General features: G+C 44.5%; 1 protein-coding gene and 1 long non-coding RNA gene across 2 annotated transcripts in view; one reads left to right on the top strand and one right to left on the bottom strand.

Moving 5' to 3' along the window:
- The window catches only part of gabbr1a (gamma-aminobutyric acid (GABA) B receptor, 1a), a 93,802-nt gene that overhangs the window by 21,586 nt on the left and 54,693 nt on the right, over positions 1-17,523 (top strand). Inside the window, exons 7-8 of the mRNA XM_007576011.2 lie at positions 7,177-7,337; positions 16,398-16,532. Coding sequence (XP_007576073.1) covers positions 7,177-7,337; positions 16,398-16,532 — 296 coding nt within the window. The remainder of the gene's footprint in view (positions 1-7,176; positions 7,338-16,397; positions 16,533-17,523) is intronic.
- Positions 4,612-15,313, bottom strand: LOC107833475 (uncharacterized). Its single transcript, XR_001659219.1, has 3 exons — positions 15,301-15,313; positions 11,037-11,042; positions 4,612-4,689 (listed from the first exon to the last, which is right to left on the bottom strand). It is a non-coding gene; the product is annotated as an uncharacterized LOC107833475 (long non-coding RNA).

Raw genomic sequence — 17,523 nt, 5'->3', positions numbered from 1 at the left:
TCAGAACCTCCCAGAACCACCAGAACCTTCTAGAACCATCAGAACCTCCCAGAACCACCAGAACCTTCTAGAACCATCAGAACCTCCCAGAACCACCAGAACCTTCTAGAACCATCAGAACCTTCCAGTATCATCAGAACATTCTAGAAATGAGGAGCTAAACTGGTGCTGGTTTAATTCCAAGATCAGTTAAACTATTGTTGAACTCAGATTTGATCCGTTTCAACGATGCCGTCTGGTTACTAGATGATTAAATTGATTAATTAAAATCCATGTTTGAGAATCGCATGTAGAAACATAAGGAATAACTGAGTCCTTTCCTGAAATAAAGCAGAACTTTTTCCTTTTTATGAAGAAAAGGTCGGAAACATTCCTGGAGGCAAAAACCGAGTCAGAGTTCAGGTTGAGGTGAAAACGTCTGCAGCTCAGATTTGTTTCATACTTTGATGTTTCAGATTGCAAAACAAATCTGAACATGCTGCAAAGAAAAGGAAAATAAAGCAAAAAGCTGTAAGTCACCGGAGGAAACTAAACTATGTGAAAAGGAAATGATGTAGTTGTTCTGCTTAGTGAATCCTTCATCACTGTGGAGGAATTCAGACCCACTCTGCTCTGCACAATTCTTGATTTCAGCCACACTGGAGGCTTTTCATCATTTATTTGATCCGAAACACTGAAGCTGCACAGCAGGATAAATCTGTAAGCGGGTAAATACTTTTTCACAGCTCGTATTTAACTGGTGAACTTCAGCTTTTAGCTCCCAACTCAATAAAGAGCTGAAAAACAAAATGTTGTTTTTCTGCAAACGGTCATTTTCCACAGAATATGTATTAATCTGGTCTTTGGCCGACTCTCTGGTGTCCATAGATTTAGATTCAGTGATTTCAATCTAATAGAAATTAAACATCATCAGTAAAACGGTAAATATTCAGGGATGCAATACAAACCAGACTGGCTGCAGCAACTAGTGGGGGAGGAGGATCCTGCTCTGTCCTCTCTGAAATCTCACAGGAATTTATACTTTATTATATTCAGCAATGATATCATAAAAAAATAAAACTTGTAACATTTTAAATGGTATTTTCCATCTATTTTCTTTGACCACGCTTATGCTAATCCGCTAACAAATGTTTTGTTTTGCACATGAGCATTTTTGCTAACTTTGTAAAAATGCTAAACATTTTAGCTTCCCTTACTGGAGAAAAACCTGCGAGGTGTTTAGCGTTTAGTCTGGACTCAAAACTTCAGGGGTTTTGAAAAATGCAATATCTTAAAATGATTACAGTTTTACCTTTACAGTCTGAAAATTTGCAAAAACTTTCAAATGTACCATGCTAATATGCTACAGCACAACCTACCTGCTCCTCACAGCAACAGGTGGGGGAGGGGAAGCCGCTTTAGAGAAACCAAATAAAACACTTTAGTTTGTTTGAAAACGTCTAATCCAAATATTTTTGACTTAAATTTTCACCAGTAGAAAATCTGATACTTTTTTCTTTTTTTACATTCTTTAAACTTTTTTATGCTAATCTTGTTTTAATACTCAGTTTTTATGACTATTTACATTTCAGACAAGATTTTTAAAAGTTTAAACTATTACTCCTTATATTAACTGAACTAAATGCAAAATTATTACATTTAAATATATTTGATGTAAAAATAGCATAAATGTAAATCCAAGTGATTTTAAGAAAACCAGCCAAAACCTGCAGCAGAGAAACGCAAACCATCTGCCAGGTGATTTACAGGACAGGATCGTTCCAGGTGATGCAGGTCAGCATGTTTTCCAGCTCAGTACCTGAAATGTCTCTGGCTGTAGATCCCAGTAAGATCTGAATTTGCCTCCTGATCTGACAGGGAAAGTCTGAGCTGATGCAGATTTGCTGTTTGCCGCCTCATATCTGCATAACTGGATGTTTCTGCTGCAGCTCGCTGCACAAACCTCACATCTATAAATATCAGCATCTTGGGCAAGAGCAACATTGATTTTTACACAACATGATTTGTCAGAGGTTTTTCTCTCTGATTTGGATCTCTGTCAGAACAACACGTGCTCCAGCAGAACCTCTGCACCGCTAGAATCGTTTCCTTCCAGAGGAATCCGGCTGATTAACGCGAGCCGCAGACAGGAACACATGTCGGGTCAAAGCAGCTCATTAAGGCAGCGATGCAGCTCGATGCAGCTGCTGTTGCATCTTCAGACCGGGCCGCCGCTAATGGGCCCCTGGCCACCATGAGGGCCGCTAATGCTGCACTGTTGCTTCTGCTGTCGGCTGCAGGCAGCAGGTAAAGTTCAGGGCTGAATAATTGATGGATCGTTGGAGGGTCACAGGGTGGCGGGAGGAAGAGGAGGAGGAGGAAGGCAGAGATGATGGCGGCGCCGGTCGGCCTGTGAGGCTTGTTAGCAGCTGGATCTGATTGGCTCTCTGCTACACACACATCCACATAATGAGACCCGGGTAATGAACCAGGGTTACATAATGGCCCCATTCCACCGCTCAACTACGGAGAATTTTTAATTTAGACTGGAGTCATAATGGTCGACTCGATCGGTGCAATAAGTAATTTTACAAAAGGAGCTTCGCTGTAATTAGAGCAGTAAGAGAGGAGCTGCAGAAAGAGCAGCAGCCGTCATCATCATGGAGTTTATTTCAGCTTCGTAAAGAGGAAAGGAGGTCAGATGGTTCTGCTGGAGGATCCAGCCGGAAATCAGCCGCTAATCAACCTGTGAACCAGGAAGTCCTCACAAAGCGCCTTCAGCTTCCTGCTGCAAAAACATGTTTAAGTTAACTCTAATGTAGGTCAGAAAATACTCCATTCCTTCATGTTTCTCATTTGAGCAGACAGACTCCTTATAAACTGATGTGCTCATAATTCTACAACGTTTTTTAAATATTTATTTTTTGTATTTTTGCTGCTTTTTTTGGCTCAGTTTTATTCCCACCTGAACCATTTTCACAGAAATGCTCCACTGACATCACTCAGACATAATTTAACACATTTTCTTATGAATCTAAGAAAAACATCAAACTTAACAGTTTGGCAGAAAACAGGATTTTTTTCTGGGCTAAAGTGGAGATGAATTAAAATGAAACTTAAAGGAAATATTAACGTATAAATTTAAGCGTTAGGAGTGAGTCTGGATGGATTAGGATGTTTGCAGATGACATTGTAGCGTTCAGTGAGAAGAGCGCAGGTGAAGGAGTGAAGCAGTGTGACGGCAGCGGGTGCTGCAGCAGAGGGGGCTGTCGGCCTCATCAGGTCAGCGCTGCTCGTTGAGGAAAGTTACACCAAACTTTTTACCTCAAATTCTCCAAAAACCTCTAATAAGACCAAAAATGAGTATCTGGGTTTGTCAGTAGTTAGTTTGTTCAGAGAGAAGCTGGAATGTGCAGAGAGACGGTTTCTTCTATGGCGTGGTGACCTCTGACCCCTGAAGGCTGATCGGGGACCCAGCCTGAACAGAACCACTTTATTAAAGCTGCAGTCTGTCTCCACTGCACTGATCCAAATCAAAACCTGAATTCTCTGCAGTTTCGTCTTGTCTAAAGACAAACTAGCTGCTAATTTTAGAGCAGAGCAGGAATGAAGCAGCTGTGACGGCTCCGATTTAAAGGGCCGGTTCAGAACCTGTTTGTGGGTCAGGGATCCGGAGTGTGTGCCGACCGGGAACAGCTCACTGTTCCTGCTGCTCCTCAGCACCAACCTGGCCTACATGTGAGCCGGGCCTGGCAGCCAGAGAAGAGGGCAGACACACCCAGCTGTGATTGAACCGTTATTCTTTTGTTTTTTGTCGAAGCGGTTTGTGAGTTTCATGGAGACGAGGCGGAGCTGAAACATGAATCAGTGGAGCTGCTAACGGATCAGAGCTGCTTCGTATTGATTCACGGCCCAGAAGCAGCGCCGGGCCCAACATTAACTCAGCTAAACTATGTTTGCATGTCAGCAGCTTTTACAGCCAAAACTGTAAAGATAATTCTGTGATTTTCAGTAAAATCCTCAGATTTCCACATTTAGAGTGAAAACAGTTGAATTTCCTGCGTTTCGTCCCAGAAATCTGACCTGGAACTGGCTCCTCCACTGGCGTCAAAACCTTCATGAAGGATAATTTGTTGCAGGGCTGTTGCATTATAGCTCATGTCATGCAGCACTCCATCACTCTGTTTTTTGGTCAAACGCAGCCTGGAGGTGTGTTTTGGCTCATAGTGCTGCTGAAAAAATAATGAGGTGCCATAAAGCTCCAAACAGGCAAGCTGGTGTATGGCTGCGGGGCGTTGTGGATTCATGGTTCCAGATTTCCACTCGGCCTCTCCGCTCCTCTCCTCCCGTCTTCCCGGGTCGCTCAGCCTCTCAGCCGGTGTCACACACACTCCTCCAGTTGTTCACACCGACGTTCATCTGCTGCCAACAGCCCAGAGAATCGTCCAATCAGCCTCCTTACTGCTGATTACCTCACAAAGAAAAGCGCCAGGCAGGGCAGGGCTTTCATCCAGTCATTCATCTTTTATCATGATAAATTTTTCAATTTTCATTTTCATTGTCACAGTAAAATCCAATTAATGCTCTTTAAAAATCGCATATTGTTGGGATTTTTAGTTTTACTATTTTTTTCCACTGATCAATAAGAGCATCAAACATTTTTTAAATATAACTAAATGTCATTTACTGTGTGCAGTAAATCACACTTCTCTGTGTGACTGGTGTCCTGAATGAGGATTTTCTGAATGTTTTTCAAGAGCAGTTTTTGTGCTGATTTTTATTCAGGCAGCATTAGTGACCTAAAAAACAAAAAATAGTTTTTATCATTATTGTTATCACAATAAAACCACAAAATATTGTGATAAAACTTTAAGTCCATATCGCCCGGCCTACCTGAAGGCTTTGGTCCACCCTCTTAACAACAATAATAATAATAATAATCTGAGCTTTAATCGGTTCTAAATTATTTTAATCTGACCTCAAAATGTGCAGAAACACCATCAGGTTGCAGGCTGCCGTCGGTTTTAAATAAACATGAAGCTAAAAGGATAAATCTGTATTTCCTCTGGGTTCAGGTGTCGGGACCTCCTGGTGATTTCTGTCTGAGCAAACAGGGAAACGATTTCTGCTGCTCACTGACCAGGAAACGGCTGAAAACCATTTCCAAAATATACATAAAATATTCACCAGTAGTGAACATGACACTAAATTCCTCCTGAGGACTGAAAACCTCCGAGCTCCACCAGACTCAGCAGGTTAAAGGTCATGAAATGTGTTTAAACCAACATGGCAGCTCAAATGAAGCTAGCAAACATCTGGAACATCGGAGGAGTGGAGATGTTTCAGCGCCATGTTGGGAGAAAACCAAACCAAACACGCCATCTGCCAAGCACGGTGATGGCGGAGTGGTGATGTGGGTTGTACAGCCTCAGGAACCAGACACATCGTTGAAGTTCAGTGTTTCACTGCAGCTTCACCTGAACAATCATCCCAACAGAACCTAAAGCTTCTGCAACGGTCCAGTCAAAGTCCAGGTGTCTGACAGATTAAAATTAGTAGAGAAATTATGTTATGATGTGATGACACCAGTGATGACACTGGGCTGAAAATGTTGGAATAACTTAATTTGATGTCGAATGATCCTTAAAAATAGAATCGTTTCTGTATTTAAAATCCCGTTTAGCTGTGTTAGCGTTGTGCTTTGGAACCAGCGCAGGGAGAAATGCGCCACATTTAGAAGTTACATTTTCATCCGACATGAATTATGATTCCAGCTGAGAGAAGCAAACAAAGTTTAGTTGAAAACAAAACGCTCTCTTAGCTCTAAGTCCGTTTTTCTCAATAAAACGGAGACAGCAGCTTTCAGGAGGGAACATGAAGAATCACGTGACTCCTGCTTGTTCTCTAAGTAGTGAAATCAATGGTGTTACTATCAATAAATGTAATTTCTTATGTGATGATATAAAAATATATTTGTTGTGAAGTTTCTAAAATCTTGTAGTCATTTGATCTTTGCCAGCAAAAAAAGTTTCTTCCCGTCAGAATTGACTGATTTATTTCTATTCCAGTAACCAAACAGAGATAATGAACATTAAATGCTGCATAAAAACAAAAAATAATTAATGAAACTGAGCTGTTAGAAGAGATGAAACTAATTGAGAACATAAAAACAATCCAGTAAGAATAAAAACATCGATGGCCTCCAGCAGGAATAACAGGCCTCCTGCATTTTGATGGGAGGATTTCAGACATTTCATTAAAAGCTCAGGAAATGATGTGATAATCTATCACCTTTAAACAACCTGAAGTGAGTAATTCATCAGAGAAAGAGCCTCCCTCCCTCCTCCCTCCTCCCCCTCCCGCTCCTCTTCCTCACTCCCCCTCTCCTCTCACTCTGCCAGCCGGTGCTGCAGTGGATCAGTCGCAGCTCCACCGCCTGCCTGCCTGCCTGCTAACCCGTTTCATCTCCTGGAAAACGGCGGCGTTAAAAAAAAACCCGGGGGGGAAATGAGTGCCTCTCCGCCGCTTCGCGCTCCATCTGTTTTCTCCATCTGCGGCCGCCGCTCCGCGCTCCTCTGACCCGACCCGACGTCCTCTGCGCGGACTCCAAACCCGCGTCCGAACCGCGCTTCGCTTCGCATCGCAGCATTTTTTCATTCTGCGTAGAAAAAGAAAAAGTCGTGAGGACGGAAAACGCGCTGCTCTATTTTCAACACAGATCGCGTTTTTTCGTTTCTTTTCTTTTTCTTTTTTTAAGCGGAGTCTGAGGATGCGCGGAGTCGGAACCGTCCAGAGATGAGAACCAGAACCTGGGTTTGTTTTCAGCTCGACTCGTTTGGAGGCGAACAGGATGAACCGGGTCTGACTTTGTCTGGGAAACATCACCATGTTCCCCCCAGCAGAGCCATAAGCTGATCAGGTCGTTCAGTCAAAGCGGCAGCCGCGCATCATTCCGCCAAACTCCGTCCTGCTCCGGACACGTGTTGACTCCCCCCAACCCCAGATCCGGCTCTGAAGCCTCCTAACCTGCGCCTGGCTCGCCCCCGCTGCGGCTCGGCTCGGCTCGGTTCGGCTCACCTTGAACCATGCTGCTGGCGTCCCCATGCCCTCCCCGTGTGAGCCGCGCGTCCCGCGGACATGCCGCGCTCCTCCGCTCTGCTCTCATCCTCCTTCTCCTCTGGCCTCGGCCGTCTGCAGGGAAGAAGAAGCTGTACATCGGAGCGCTGTTCCCCATGAGCGGCGGCTGGCCGGGCGGCCAGGCGTGCATGCCGTCCGCTCAGATGGCTCTGGACCTGGTGAACAACAGGAGCGACATCCTGCCGGACTACGAGCTGGAGCTCATCCACTACGACAGCATGGTGAGTGGATGTGCAGGAGAGCAGAGGAGGTGCGCTGCTCTTAAGTGCAGTGTGTTGTCACTGAGGGAGCAGCAGCCTCCTGTTGGCTCTCCGCTCTCCTCCTGTCATGTCCTGAGCTGACATGTGCCGTCACATCTGACCCGCTGCCTCCTTTTGCACGTTTTTGTCCAGTTTTGCAGGAGTTGTGTTTGTGAGGGAGCTGCTCCCTGCAGGGCTCCTACACGTTAGAAAAGTCTCACCTGATCCGGTCCGGTATGGGGGAAGCTTTCCAAAAATAAAACTATTCATGGAAGCAATTAATGACAAATTAATTTTTAGAAGGTTTTGTAATGGTTGGACAGATGGGAGCCAATAGTGAATCAATAATAGTTTTAAAAAACCTTCTACTCTGTTGGTTCAAGTTTTTAATCACTCAAACACCAAAATAAACCAGTTTGACATGTTAGCTTGTTTTTTAGCCCCACATTTTTCTCCTAAATAAAACGATCACTAATTTTTGACCTAAATATCTAAATATCTGATCTCAGAGTAAGAAAATAAAAGCGTGTTTATTTAAATCAACACATTTTGCAACCATTCAAAATTTGTTTTTGTCTTAAATTCATCTTTACAAAATCTTATGACTATACGAATATCTTAATGCATTTTTACCCATTTCATCTGGATCTCAAGTACAGATTCACTCTATTAATATTTGACTTATTACACTTTTACAAAACGTGCGTCCAGAGGCGCCATCTTGGTGGTGTCTGTGGTGGAAGTGGGTTGAAGCCAACCCGGCTCCCTGCAGCCGAGTCGGTGAGAATTATGAAGCGTTTTGTTGAGTGTCTCGCCGTGCTGTGGAGCTCATCTGCACATGCTCACTCCTGCAGCTTCATGAAAACGTCTAAACTTAAATCCATTTCTAGTTTTGGGGAATAGCTTAACATTTATATCAGTAAAAAATTAAAGGTGGTGCAAATATTGAGAGAAAGTGACACTGAAGTCACAAATCCACTTATGAATGTTAAAATTAGCATCTGGAAAAGAATTGGATGTGAAGCTGGAGGAGCAGGAACCCTGGTGGCTCCTGAAAGGTCACAGTTCAGACGGTGAACCCTGCTGCCGCCCCCTGCTGGGCCGGATCGCTGTAATTGAGCAAACCCACCTCCCGCTTGTTGCTCATCAATCATTAATCATGTTGGTATTTTAAAAATGTCACCATTATCGGCCCCTATAAATGAAGTATGCGACCCCAAGTGGCGTTTCCCCCGAGGCGCTGATTCTCTCTGGGTTTGGACCTTGGTGCTGCTCTTCCTGAAAGTTTGAGGCGTTTTGTGAGCAGCAGAATGAGAGCAGCTGCATTAAAAAGCAGCCTAATGCCCAGCCTCCCCCTCCCCCCCGCTCTGCCCAGGCTTGTTACCCATCATGCTGCGGGACAGATGCCTGGAGAGCTGCAGGCCAAGGCAGCAAACGGTTAACGGCGCCGGCACTGGTTAGAAATCCGCTACGAGCTTTTTTCTGATTGGTGCACGCAGCTCTGCATTGGAATCCTGTTAAACAGCAGAGCAGGGAGGGAGAGGAGTGTGTGTTAGTGTGTGTGTGACAGGGAGAGCGGGAGGGTTGGCATGGCAACACTCTCGAAGCGAACGGCGTTAACAAACAAGGCTCCGGCTCTGTGACAATATGTGTGCAAATTCATACAGGAGATGCTGGGAGGACGCGGCATCCTGTTCCACCTTGTTCTTTCCAATCAAATGCTAAACAGATGAAATGTGGTGTGCGTGTGTGTGAGTGTGTGAGTGTGTGTGTCCTCTGATTAAATGTGCTGCTTCACATTGAGCTGCCATTAAAATAAAGACAAAGGTGGTGGAGATTTCCGGGGATTGGGGAACATGGCTGCTGCTCCGCCTGTGGCTGAAGGAATGAATCTGAACAGAGGAAAGAGCTGAAACATCAGAGAGATGCTGCTTCCAGTGAGAGCAGCTGATTCCCTGTTTAATGAACCCTTTAGGTTAATTAGCTCTCCACATATCCGTGTTTGTTGAATCCATGTTTACCTGGTTTCATGTTGAAGGGTTAAAAACTTTTCTTCCTCCTTTTTGTCTGAGTGAAAGACGCATTAGAGTCTGGCTTGTTTTTAGCAAACAGGAGTGATGGAAAACACACCCACACAGAGTATTTTGTGACCATTAAAGGCTGAGAGTGTGGAGCTTGTTCAACATCATCCAATATTCATGAAGCTCACGCTTAATCCCAGCCTGTCCTCTTAAATGGATGCAGATACCCTGTGGTAGCAGAGCGCCGCGTTTCTACGGTTATTCTGGTGACAGCGTCAGACTATTTACAGCCTTCTGTGATCCCAACACACACACACACACACACACACGAGCTGCGTTCGCTCGCTCTCCACACAGAGCCGTTGCCATGGATATATCAAAGCAGAGACTGCAAACTTTGATCAATTATTAACAGTGATGATGAGTGAGACAGTGGAGATGCAGAGAGATGGAGGAACAAGGTGCTTCCTTCACGTCCGACTCTTCGTTTAGTCAGCATCCGTGACACAGATCGCCTTGGGGCCCCGGCCCCCCTGGCCCCGGCCCCTGAATCAGGACTCCTTCCTGTCTCCATCTCGTCGTTTGATTGGATTGTGAGTTTAATTAGAGAAAGTTTCAGACTGTTGGGACGTAAACCAGAATCAACCATGAATTAAATGTCCAAGTTTGACATCAGTGTGGATTTCCATGCTCATATAAATACAATGGCTGCTGCTCATGTTTGGGAAAAATCTCCGTAGGAAGTTCTCACAGCCTTTAGCTTTCTTTGCAGTTCTGCTTGATTCTCATTTCCCTTCAGCTCTCCATGTGGGATTTCTCCCATTGAGCTTGAGTTGTGAACGATGATGATGTTTCTGTTCTGTTTTTAAATTATAATCTGCCCATATAGTATTGTACTTTAGCAAATTCAGCAGAGGAAGTGAACAAAGTCACGCCTCCAAATGAGCGACAGAGGAATGTTTAAGACATTTTATTGTTGGATGTTTCAGCTCTAATCCTCACAGGGTTCAGTCAGTCAGTCTGATTTCCCATTAATGTCCAGTAAACTTCATAGCTTATTTTAATGGTGAAACTGGTGCATTACAAATGTCACAGCCAAACTTTAACGATTGTTGGGGTTTGAATCGATGGGTCAGATTTTACCCAGAGTTCATTTCTCCAGGAAATGATCATCTCTCAACAGCTGAGGGTCCAGACCTTCTGGAACAAGAGGCTGATTTTGACCAGGCTGATTTTGACCAGGCTGATTTTGACCAGGCTGATTTTGACCAGGCTGATTTTGACCAGGCTGATTTTGACCAGGCTGATTTTCATCAGGCTGATTTTCACCAGGCTGATTTTCATCAGGCTGATTTTGACCAGGCTGATTTTGACCAGGCTGATTTTCGCCAGGCTGATTTTCACCAGGCTGATTTTGACCAGGCTGATTTTGACCAGGCTGATTTTCACCAGGCTGATTTTCACCAGGCTGATTTTCACCAGGCACGTCTGAGACGATCCTGGCTGGGCTCTTAAATGAACCAGAGGAGTTTATTTAAACTGGTTGCTATGAGGCAGGATATTCACCTCAGCACTGAACAGAGATGAGGCTGGAGGTTTGGGGAGGTTTTCCAGAACCTGTGATCCTGGTCCTGCTGGAAAACCCTGCAGGATCATAGACTTATGGCTTTCTGATTCTAGAACGCTGTAGTAGGTTAAAACGGTGTGACGGTTCCAGCCTGGATGGATGAAAAGACGCGGCTGCTCTGCTGTGGTCGGAACGGCTCCTCATTGGCTGCGTCAGGCTGCATAAACACGGACGGCATCAGGTGCTGCCAGCGGCCCGGCTGGGCTGGAAGTGGAACCGATGAAGACCCCCGGGAGCCGCGTGAGGACGGAGCGGCGAGCCGCTTCAGGCTCCGCGGCGCCGTTAATCATCAGGGAGGCGCCGTTACCTCAGGCCACGTTTATTAAAAATACTTCAGATGAATCCATATTTTAACATCCCGCTGAAGAACAAAAAGAAAAATCCAACATTTGATTTGAAAACATTAAGAAATAATTGATTATTAATTTTGGCCAAATCAATGCCGGGACAATTATCAGCAGCCCTGCAGTTCAGGTTCAGTTCCTCCATTCAGCTCAGTCCACAGGTTTCCTGTTGCAGTGAATACCAACCTACAGGGGGCGCTACAGAGCTTCTTAAGCTTTAATATGCTACAAACAAAATGTTGAAGATTAAAATTTCCAGGAGGATAAAGAGACAGAAAGCTAACAGAGGGAGTGAAGCTCTGACTGCAGCTGCGGTCCGAACCGCCGGATTCTCCAGTCGGCTTCGTTTTCATCACAGCTGCACAACATGTCAAACCGTCATCACTGCAACATCTCTGGAAAAGCAGGACGGCGCTTGGATGTCGTCTCAATGTCGACATGCAGATACTGATGTTTGCTGTGCATCTTTTTCTGCCACACTTTTTCCTTCCACTTAACTTTCCACTAATATTCCAATAATATCCAGATACAAGCACTGGGCCGTCCTCTCTGTGGTTCTGCAGGTCATAATGTTTTAAAAAGATTTTGTTGGTCTGGTGTAATGTGTTTTATCACCTGCAGCTGGAAGTCGTTCAGGTTCTGATCAAATTCTGATGTTTTGAGGCTCATTTGGACTGGACTTGAACATTCCCGTCCTGATTATCCCAGATTCTGTGTCTGTCCGGTTTTCTGTCTGGTTGGAGGCGTTTGTCGGATCAGCAGGGCCCGGTGGGGGCTCATGTGCCAGGCGTGACCTTCACCTTTGACCTTGGGCCGCCTCCTCTCTGCGTCCCGTTGTTTAGTTGCTGTATTTGAGCGTTTGTTTTTGACGTGATGACTGAGGCGTTTTAAAGCCTTTTAAGGAGAAATGCGCTTGCTGCTTATTGGGTTTGCCACCCAGTAAAACGCTTCTTCTGACTAATGTGAGTCATTATGTTTTCCCTGCAAACATTCAGCTGTAATGACCCTTTTTTTGAAATTGGAGCTCTGCAGCCGAGCGTGTTGCTCCGGCTCCATGTAAATAGTCTGCAGTTAATGTGTTTTTTACGCAGGAAAATTGTCTTGACTAAACATGTAGAGGGCTAATGGCTGTTTGTCTTGGTTTGGATGTTTTAATAACCTCTACAGGACCAGAAGCTGCACTTCTTGATTAAATTCTCATTTCTACATGTTATAATCAGCGAGTCATTTGGAATGCTGATTAAAACAAGCTGCTATTAAAACCTGTAATCTGCTATGGTGGTGATGGATTGATGAAATAATTTGAAGATAATTGGCGCGGGCTCTGAAGTACTGCTCATCAGAGTGAAGTTAAGACTCTGAAACAGCAGAAAACTAACAAGCTCGTCCTCAGCGTGCAGCCGGCCCGCACAACACAAACAACCTCGGGGAATCGGAGTGTTTAGAAAGCTCTCCGAGTCGATCTGCATGCTCCTCGCTGAACACGATGCTTCCGAGGAACCGAACTGTGTGCCGGGCCGGGCTGCAGGCGCGCTTCCTGCTGCTTTCACTTAGAAAAGTCAGAAGAGGAGACGGGAAAATCAGTGGAATCAGCTGCAGTGCTGATTGACTGAGAGAAGCTCTCTGCTCCGACTTTACATAAACATCCTTATTAATATTAATGCTTTTATCCGAGTGATTAAAAACAGCTCAGCCCACGATTAAATATAGACTCAGAAGTTTCACAACTGAACTAATCAGTTAAGGGATTCAGATTGTGAGGATTGGTGAGAAGTGAAGCGGCTTTAAAAGTGTCTCTTCCTGCCATCTGCTGCTCATCAAGAGGAAACTTTCTCTGCTAATTGCTAAGCTAAAACAGAGATGCCTTAACTCCCACCCAGACGAATTTATAGTCAGGGCCTGAAACTCGGCTCTGACCTTCCAGCCCTGACTCTGAAACACGAACAGAACCGCTGCAGATGTGGAGACCTGCAGCAGAGAGCTGAGCTAAGTTTGCTCCAAATAGAGAAATGAACTTATTTTAAACATCAAACTAAACCAACCTGTGAATATTTAACCTGTCAAAATGGAGGAAAAGGAAACGACAGATCTGACGTTCAGACATCAGTTCAGTTTATTCATGTAGCTCCAACTTACAACAAATGTCACTTTGAAAAAAAGGAAGTCTTTTTAATCCAGTCACACTAAATGATTCTAGTTATCAATCAGTTTATTAAAATTAAAAACGTTTCTTGTTCAGCAGATAATGGAGTCATCGGCCTGCAGCTTTCACTCCTCCTGCTGAGAACGTAACGTGACTTTACAGTAATGCCTCACACCCAGCATGCATGTGGTGACAGTGGAGAGGAAAAACTCCCGTTTAACAGGAAGAAACCTCCAGCAGAACCAGAACCTGCTCCATCAGATCAGTTTTTCCTGACTTGCCCTCCGTTCTCCTGAACATGTGCAGCGTCTTGAATCCCAGCTTGTTTTATGTGCAGCTGCAGTCGGAGGGGAAGGCCAGCAGCTTTGTTTCAGCATATTTACTCTGAGATCAGATTATCTGGGTTCAGTCACAGCCTCCTCACAGAGGGATTACTTTCACTTTAAGGGAAAAATGAAAAGCTTTGTTGAACTCATCTGGAAAACTTCCAGCGAAAAGACGAGAAATTTCAATGAGAATGTTTTGAGACGGACCAACATGTTGGCCGCACGCAGGTTCATGGAGTCAGAATGCAGAGCAGCTGCTGCAGAAAGCCCAGCTGATCCCAGGCAATGGTTGGAACATGAAGTGGTTTTATTAATGCTGCAGATCAGAACATCTGTGTGCTGGAGCTCCAACAAGTTTGAATCTTCCAGGTAAAATCGTTTCTGTCCGATTAGGAGGAAACCTCTTCCTCCAACATCACTTCCTTATGGGGTCTGTTTCTGGACCCTCTGGGATCCATCTTTAAAAACATGGCGTCTCATTTCATCGTTATGCAGATGACTCTCACATTTACCTTAAACTGAAACGTAAACCTGCGACTCCTCTGAGGGAGACTGGAGGATGTTGAGACGAGGATGGATTTATCTTTTCTTAATCTGAATGAACAGAAAACGGTTCTATGATCCCAGATCTGGTTCTGCTGTCATCACCTTCTGTCAACATTTTCTCTAAAGTTTCTCTTTTCCTGCTTCATTTTCTTAAATGCTGCCATGTCTTTGTTTACAATATAATAAATGTAATTTTTATAGCATATTTCAAAGACACAAAAATACAAAGTCATCAACAATTAAAACATTACATTTTACCAAGTGCCATCATTAGGCATCAAAATATTGATTAATGTTTCATTTATTATGTTTCAAAAGCAGCTCTGAACAGATTAGTCTGGATTTAAGGAACTCTGTGTTTCAGCTGTTTTGCAGTTTTCTGGAAATTTGTTCCAGATTTTTTGGAGCGTTTGATTCATTTAGATGAGCAGGACTTGAACTGCTTTAAATGGGCTATATTATTAAATTTAGCTTATTTAAAACAAAACTTTTTTAATGCAAGACATCCAACATTTTGGTCTGGAGGTGAGAACAGATTTATATCTGATGATTGAAACAAGATGATGTGATTTGCTCTTCAGTGAAACGTGCGCTGCCTTCTTAAAGCAGAGAAATGATTTTTCATGACTTTCTGTTTTCACTGATAACTGCTGAGTTTTTGCTGAGAGCCTCATTGAAGCGTTTGAAGCGGCTCCTTCAGGCCCATGTGTGCTGATGAACTCCAGCTCTTCCATGCGTAATCACAGCTCACCATTGACAGACATGAATTCAGGCTGATCACTGCAGCCACTTGTGCTCATCGCCAGATCGCGCAGATGTTTCGGCTTCCCCTCTGGGAGCCGTCGGGTCCTCCATGCCTGCGTTCGCTCGATCATCCAAACGCTCATCAGATTCACAGTCACGACTCCACTTCCAATCAGCTCCTGCTTTCTCTCCACAAATGAGGATTTTCTGGACAATGAGCAGCTGCAGCGATCCGTTGTCAGGTGAATGTTCTCTGGTCCGGAAGCGATGCGGCTCAAACTCAGCACAGCCACCAAAAGTATTCACAGAACTGAATTGTGGTTGAAATGATGAAGAATATTCATCCTGGACAGTTCCAGTATGAATCCTGACCCAGTCTGATTAAAAGCTAACGGGAACATCTGGATCCAGCGGACGGTTTCTAACTTATTGTGATAATTCTTCAGTTTTATTGAATTTTGTTTAAATGGTAAAGCTGAAGAGAGATGGGCTTTAAACTGGGAGCTGGTTCTCAGTAATGGAGCTCAGAATGATCTAACAGCTTGTCGGCTTCTTGACTGTCTGCGATGAGACGCAGCCTGAGAGTTAATGAACGACCAGCCGCTGAATACTGATCCCACACACTCTGCTCAGGCCCCCTGCTGCTAACCGCGGGGCCCTGGGGCCCCTGGGGGCTCCTGGGGGCTCCTGGGGACCTGCACCGGGCCATCCAGGGGCCTTTTCTGTTTTTTGGCCTCAGACGTCATGTGAGTGGACGTGCCGTCCCTCTGAAGTGGATTTTGCTCTCTGATCGCGCGGCGTGTCGGCCGTTTATCCGTGACTGTCAGCCGATCGCCGGTGATGGATCGCCGGGACGTTTCCTTTTCCTGGATGTGTCGTAATCGACTTCACGGAGGATGTAAATGTGCGTGATGGCCGGCGCCGCCCCGTCGGGTCACCTCTGTCTGCCGGCTGCCTCTCTGTGTGCTGATCTGGAGTCAGACGGGGGATTTAATTAAAGATTGCTGCTGTCAGGATGAAAATGTGACGCTCGTTTTTCTTATTTTTACATTTTTATCACCTTGTTTGTGAGTCTTGTATCTGTTTCTTCTATTTCCAGAGTTTTTCTTCCAGTTGTGATGTCGCTGTTTTTAAGGCAGCTGCCAGCTCCCTTTATCTTCACCCTCTCATTCCTCATTCTGCTTTTGTTTCTCCTTTTTATCACTCTCCCCCATCTCTCCGTCACTCTTATCTTTTCTCTTGTCCATCTATTTCTGGTCCTGATCTAAATGCATTTGTTTTGTCCTTGCAGTGTGACCCGGGGGAGGCCACCAAGCTGCTGTACGACCTGCTCTACACCGAGCCCATCAAGATCGTCCTGATGCCCGGCTGCAGCGGCGTCTCCACGCTGGTGGCCGAAGCCGCCCGCATGTGGAACCTCATCGTGGTGAGTGGTTCTGTTGTTCTGGGGTTCTGATGTGGTTCTGTAGCTCGCCCGGAAACAGACCCGCAGTCCAGGCAGGAGGGCTGGGTGATAAATCCATTATTACTTTTTTAGTTTTAGGAGATTTAATTTTTGGGAAACTGGGATTTTTCCCAGCACAGAGTTTAAGGTTCCAGAGTTCAGAGGATGTGAGCACAAAGAACCGCCATCTTGTCTGACAAACCCGTTTTACAGCTTCAGTTTACTTTGAATTCAGCTCAAAGAAAAAATATTAGAAATAAATTCCAGTTTTTAAAATTTTATTTGGTATGAATAAAGATTAGATTTTATTTTTACGCCATGTTTCCCAGCTCTAGTTGAAGTGCTGCGGTTTGGGTTGAGCTGAGTGGAAAATAAATTCATCTTCTTTTCCAACCATTTGATTTGATATTTATATGGAAAAATTATTGATTGTGTTGATCTGCGCATATTTTTGATCAAACATCTAATCCTCTGATCAGATTTAGATGTGAAACATCAAAGTTCTCATGATGCCACAGCATCACAGATCCTCCGCCGTGCTTCACAGCAGACATCAGGTTATCCAGTCCAGTCATCTGAGCTCCAGTTAAAATTCCCAGTAGATGTTAAGAAGCTGCTCATGTTTGCCTTCCTGATGTCGGGTCAGAAACAGATTTTCCTGGCATCTCTTTCAGCGCTGAAAGGTTGTTATAAAGTTTCTTCCTCCAGATCTTTTCCCAGGAACTTTAGACTTTATTCTGTCCGTTCGCTGCATGTTTCCACCGTTTGATCCTTTCATGTAAATAATGTTCAGGAACTGAATGTGTGGAAGAGCAGCTGCTGTTACGAGTTTAACCAGTAATAAAACTATAACCAGTCATCCTGTTTTATAGTTGAAGTAAATTTACTGCAGAGTTTTTACTGGAACAGATTTTAAAGACGTTCCACCAAATCCCAGATTACAGCGAAGTGGTAATTCTGAAATGCGACAAAA

This window comes from Poecilia formosa, unplaced genomic scaffold, assembly GCF_000485575.1.
Source record: "Poecilia formosa unplaced genomic scaffold, Poecilia_formosa-5.1.2 Scaffold394, whole genome shotgun sequence".
Lineage (NCBI taxonomy): Eukaryota > Metazoa > Chordata > Actinopteri > Cyprinodontiformes > Poeciliidae > Poecilia > Poecilia formosa.
This window is presented reverse-complemented; position numbering and strand designations above follow the sequence as displayed.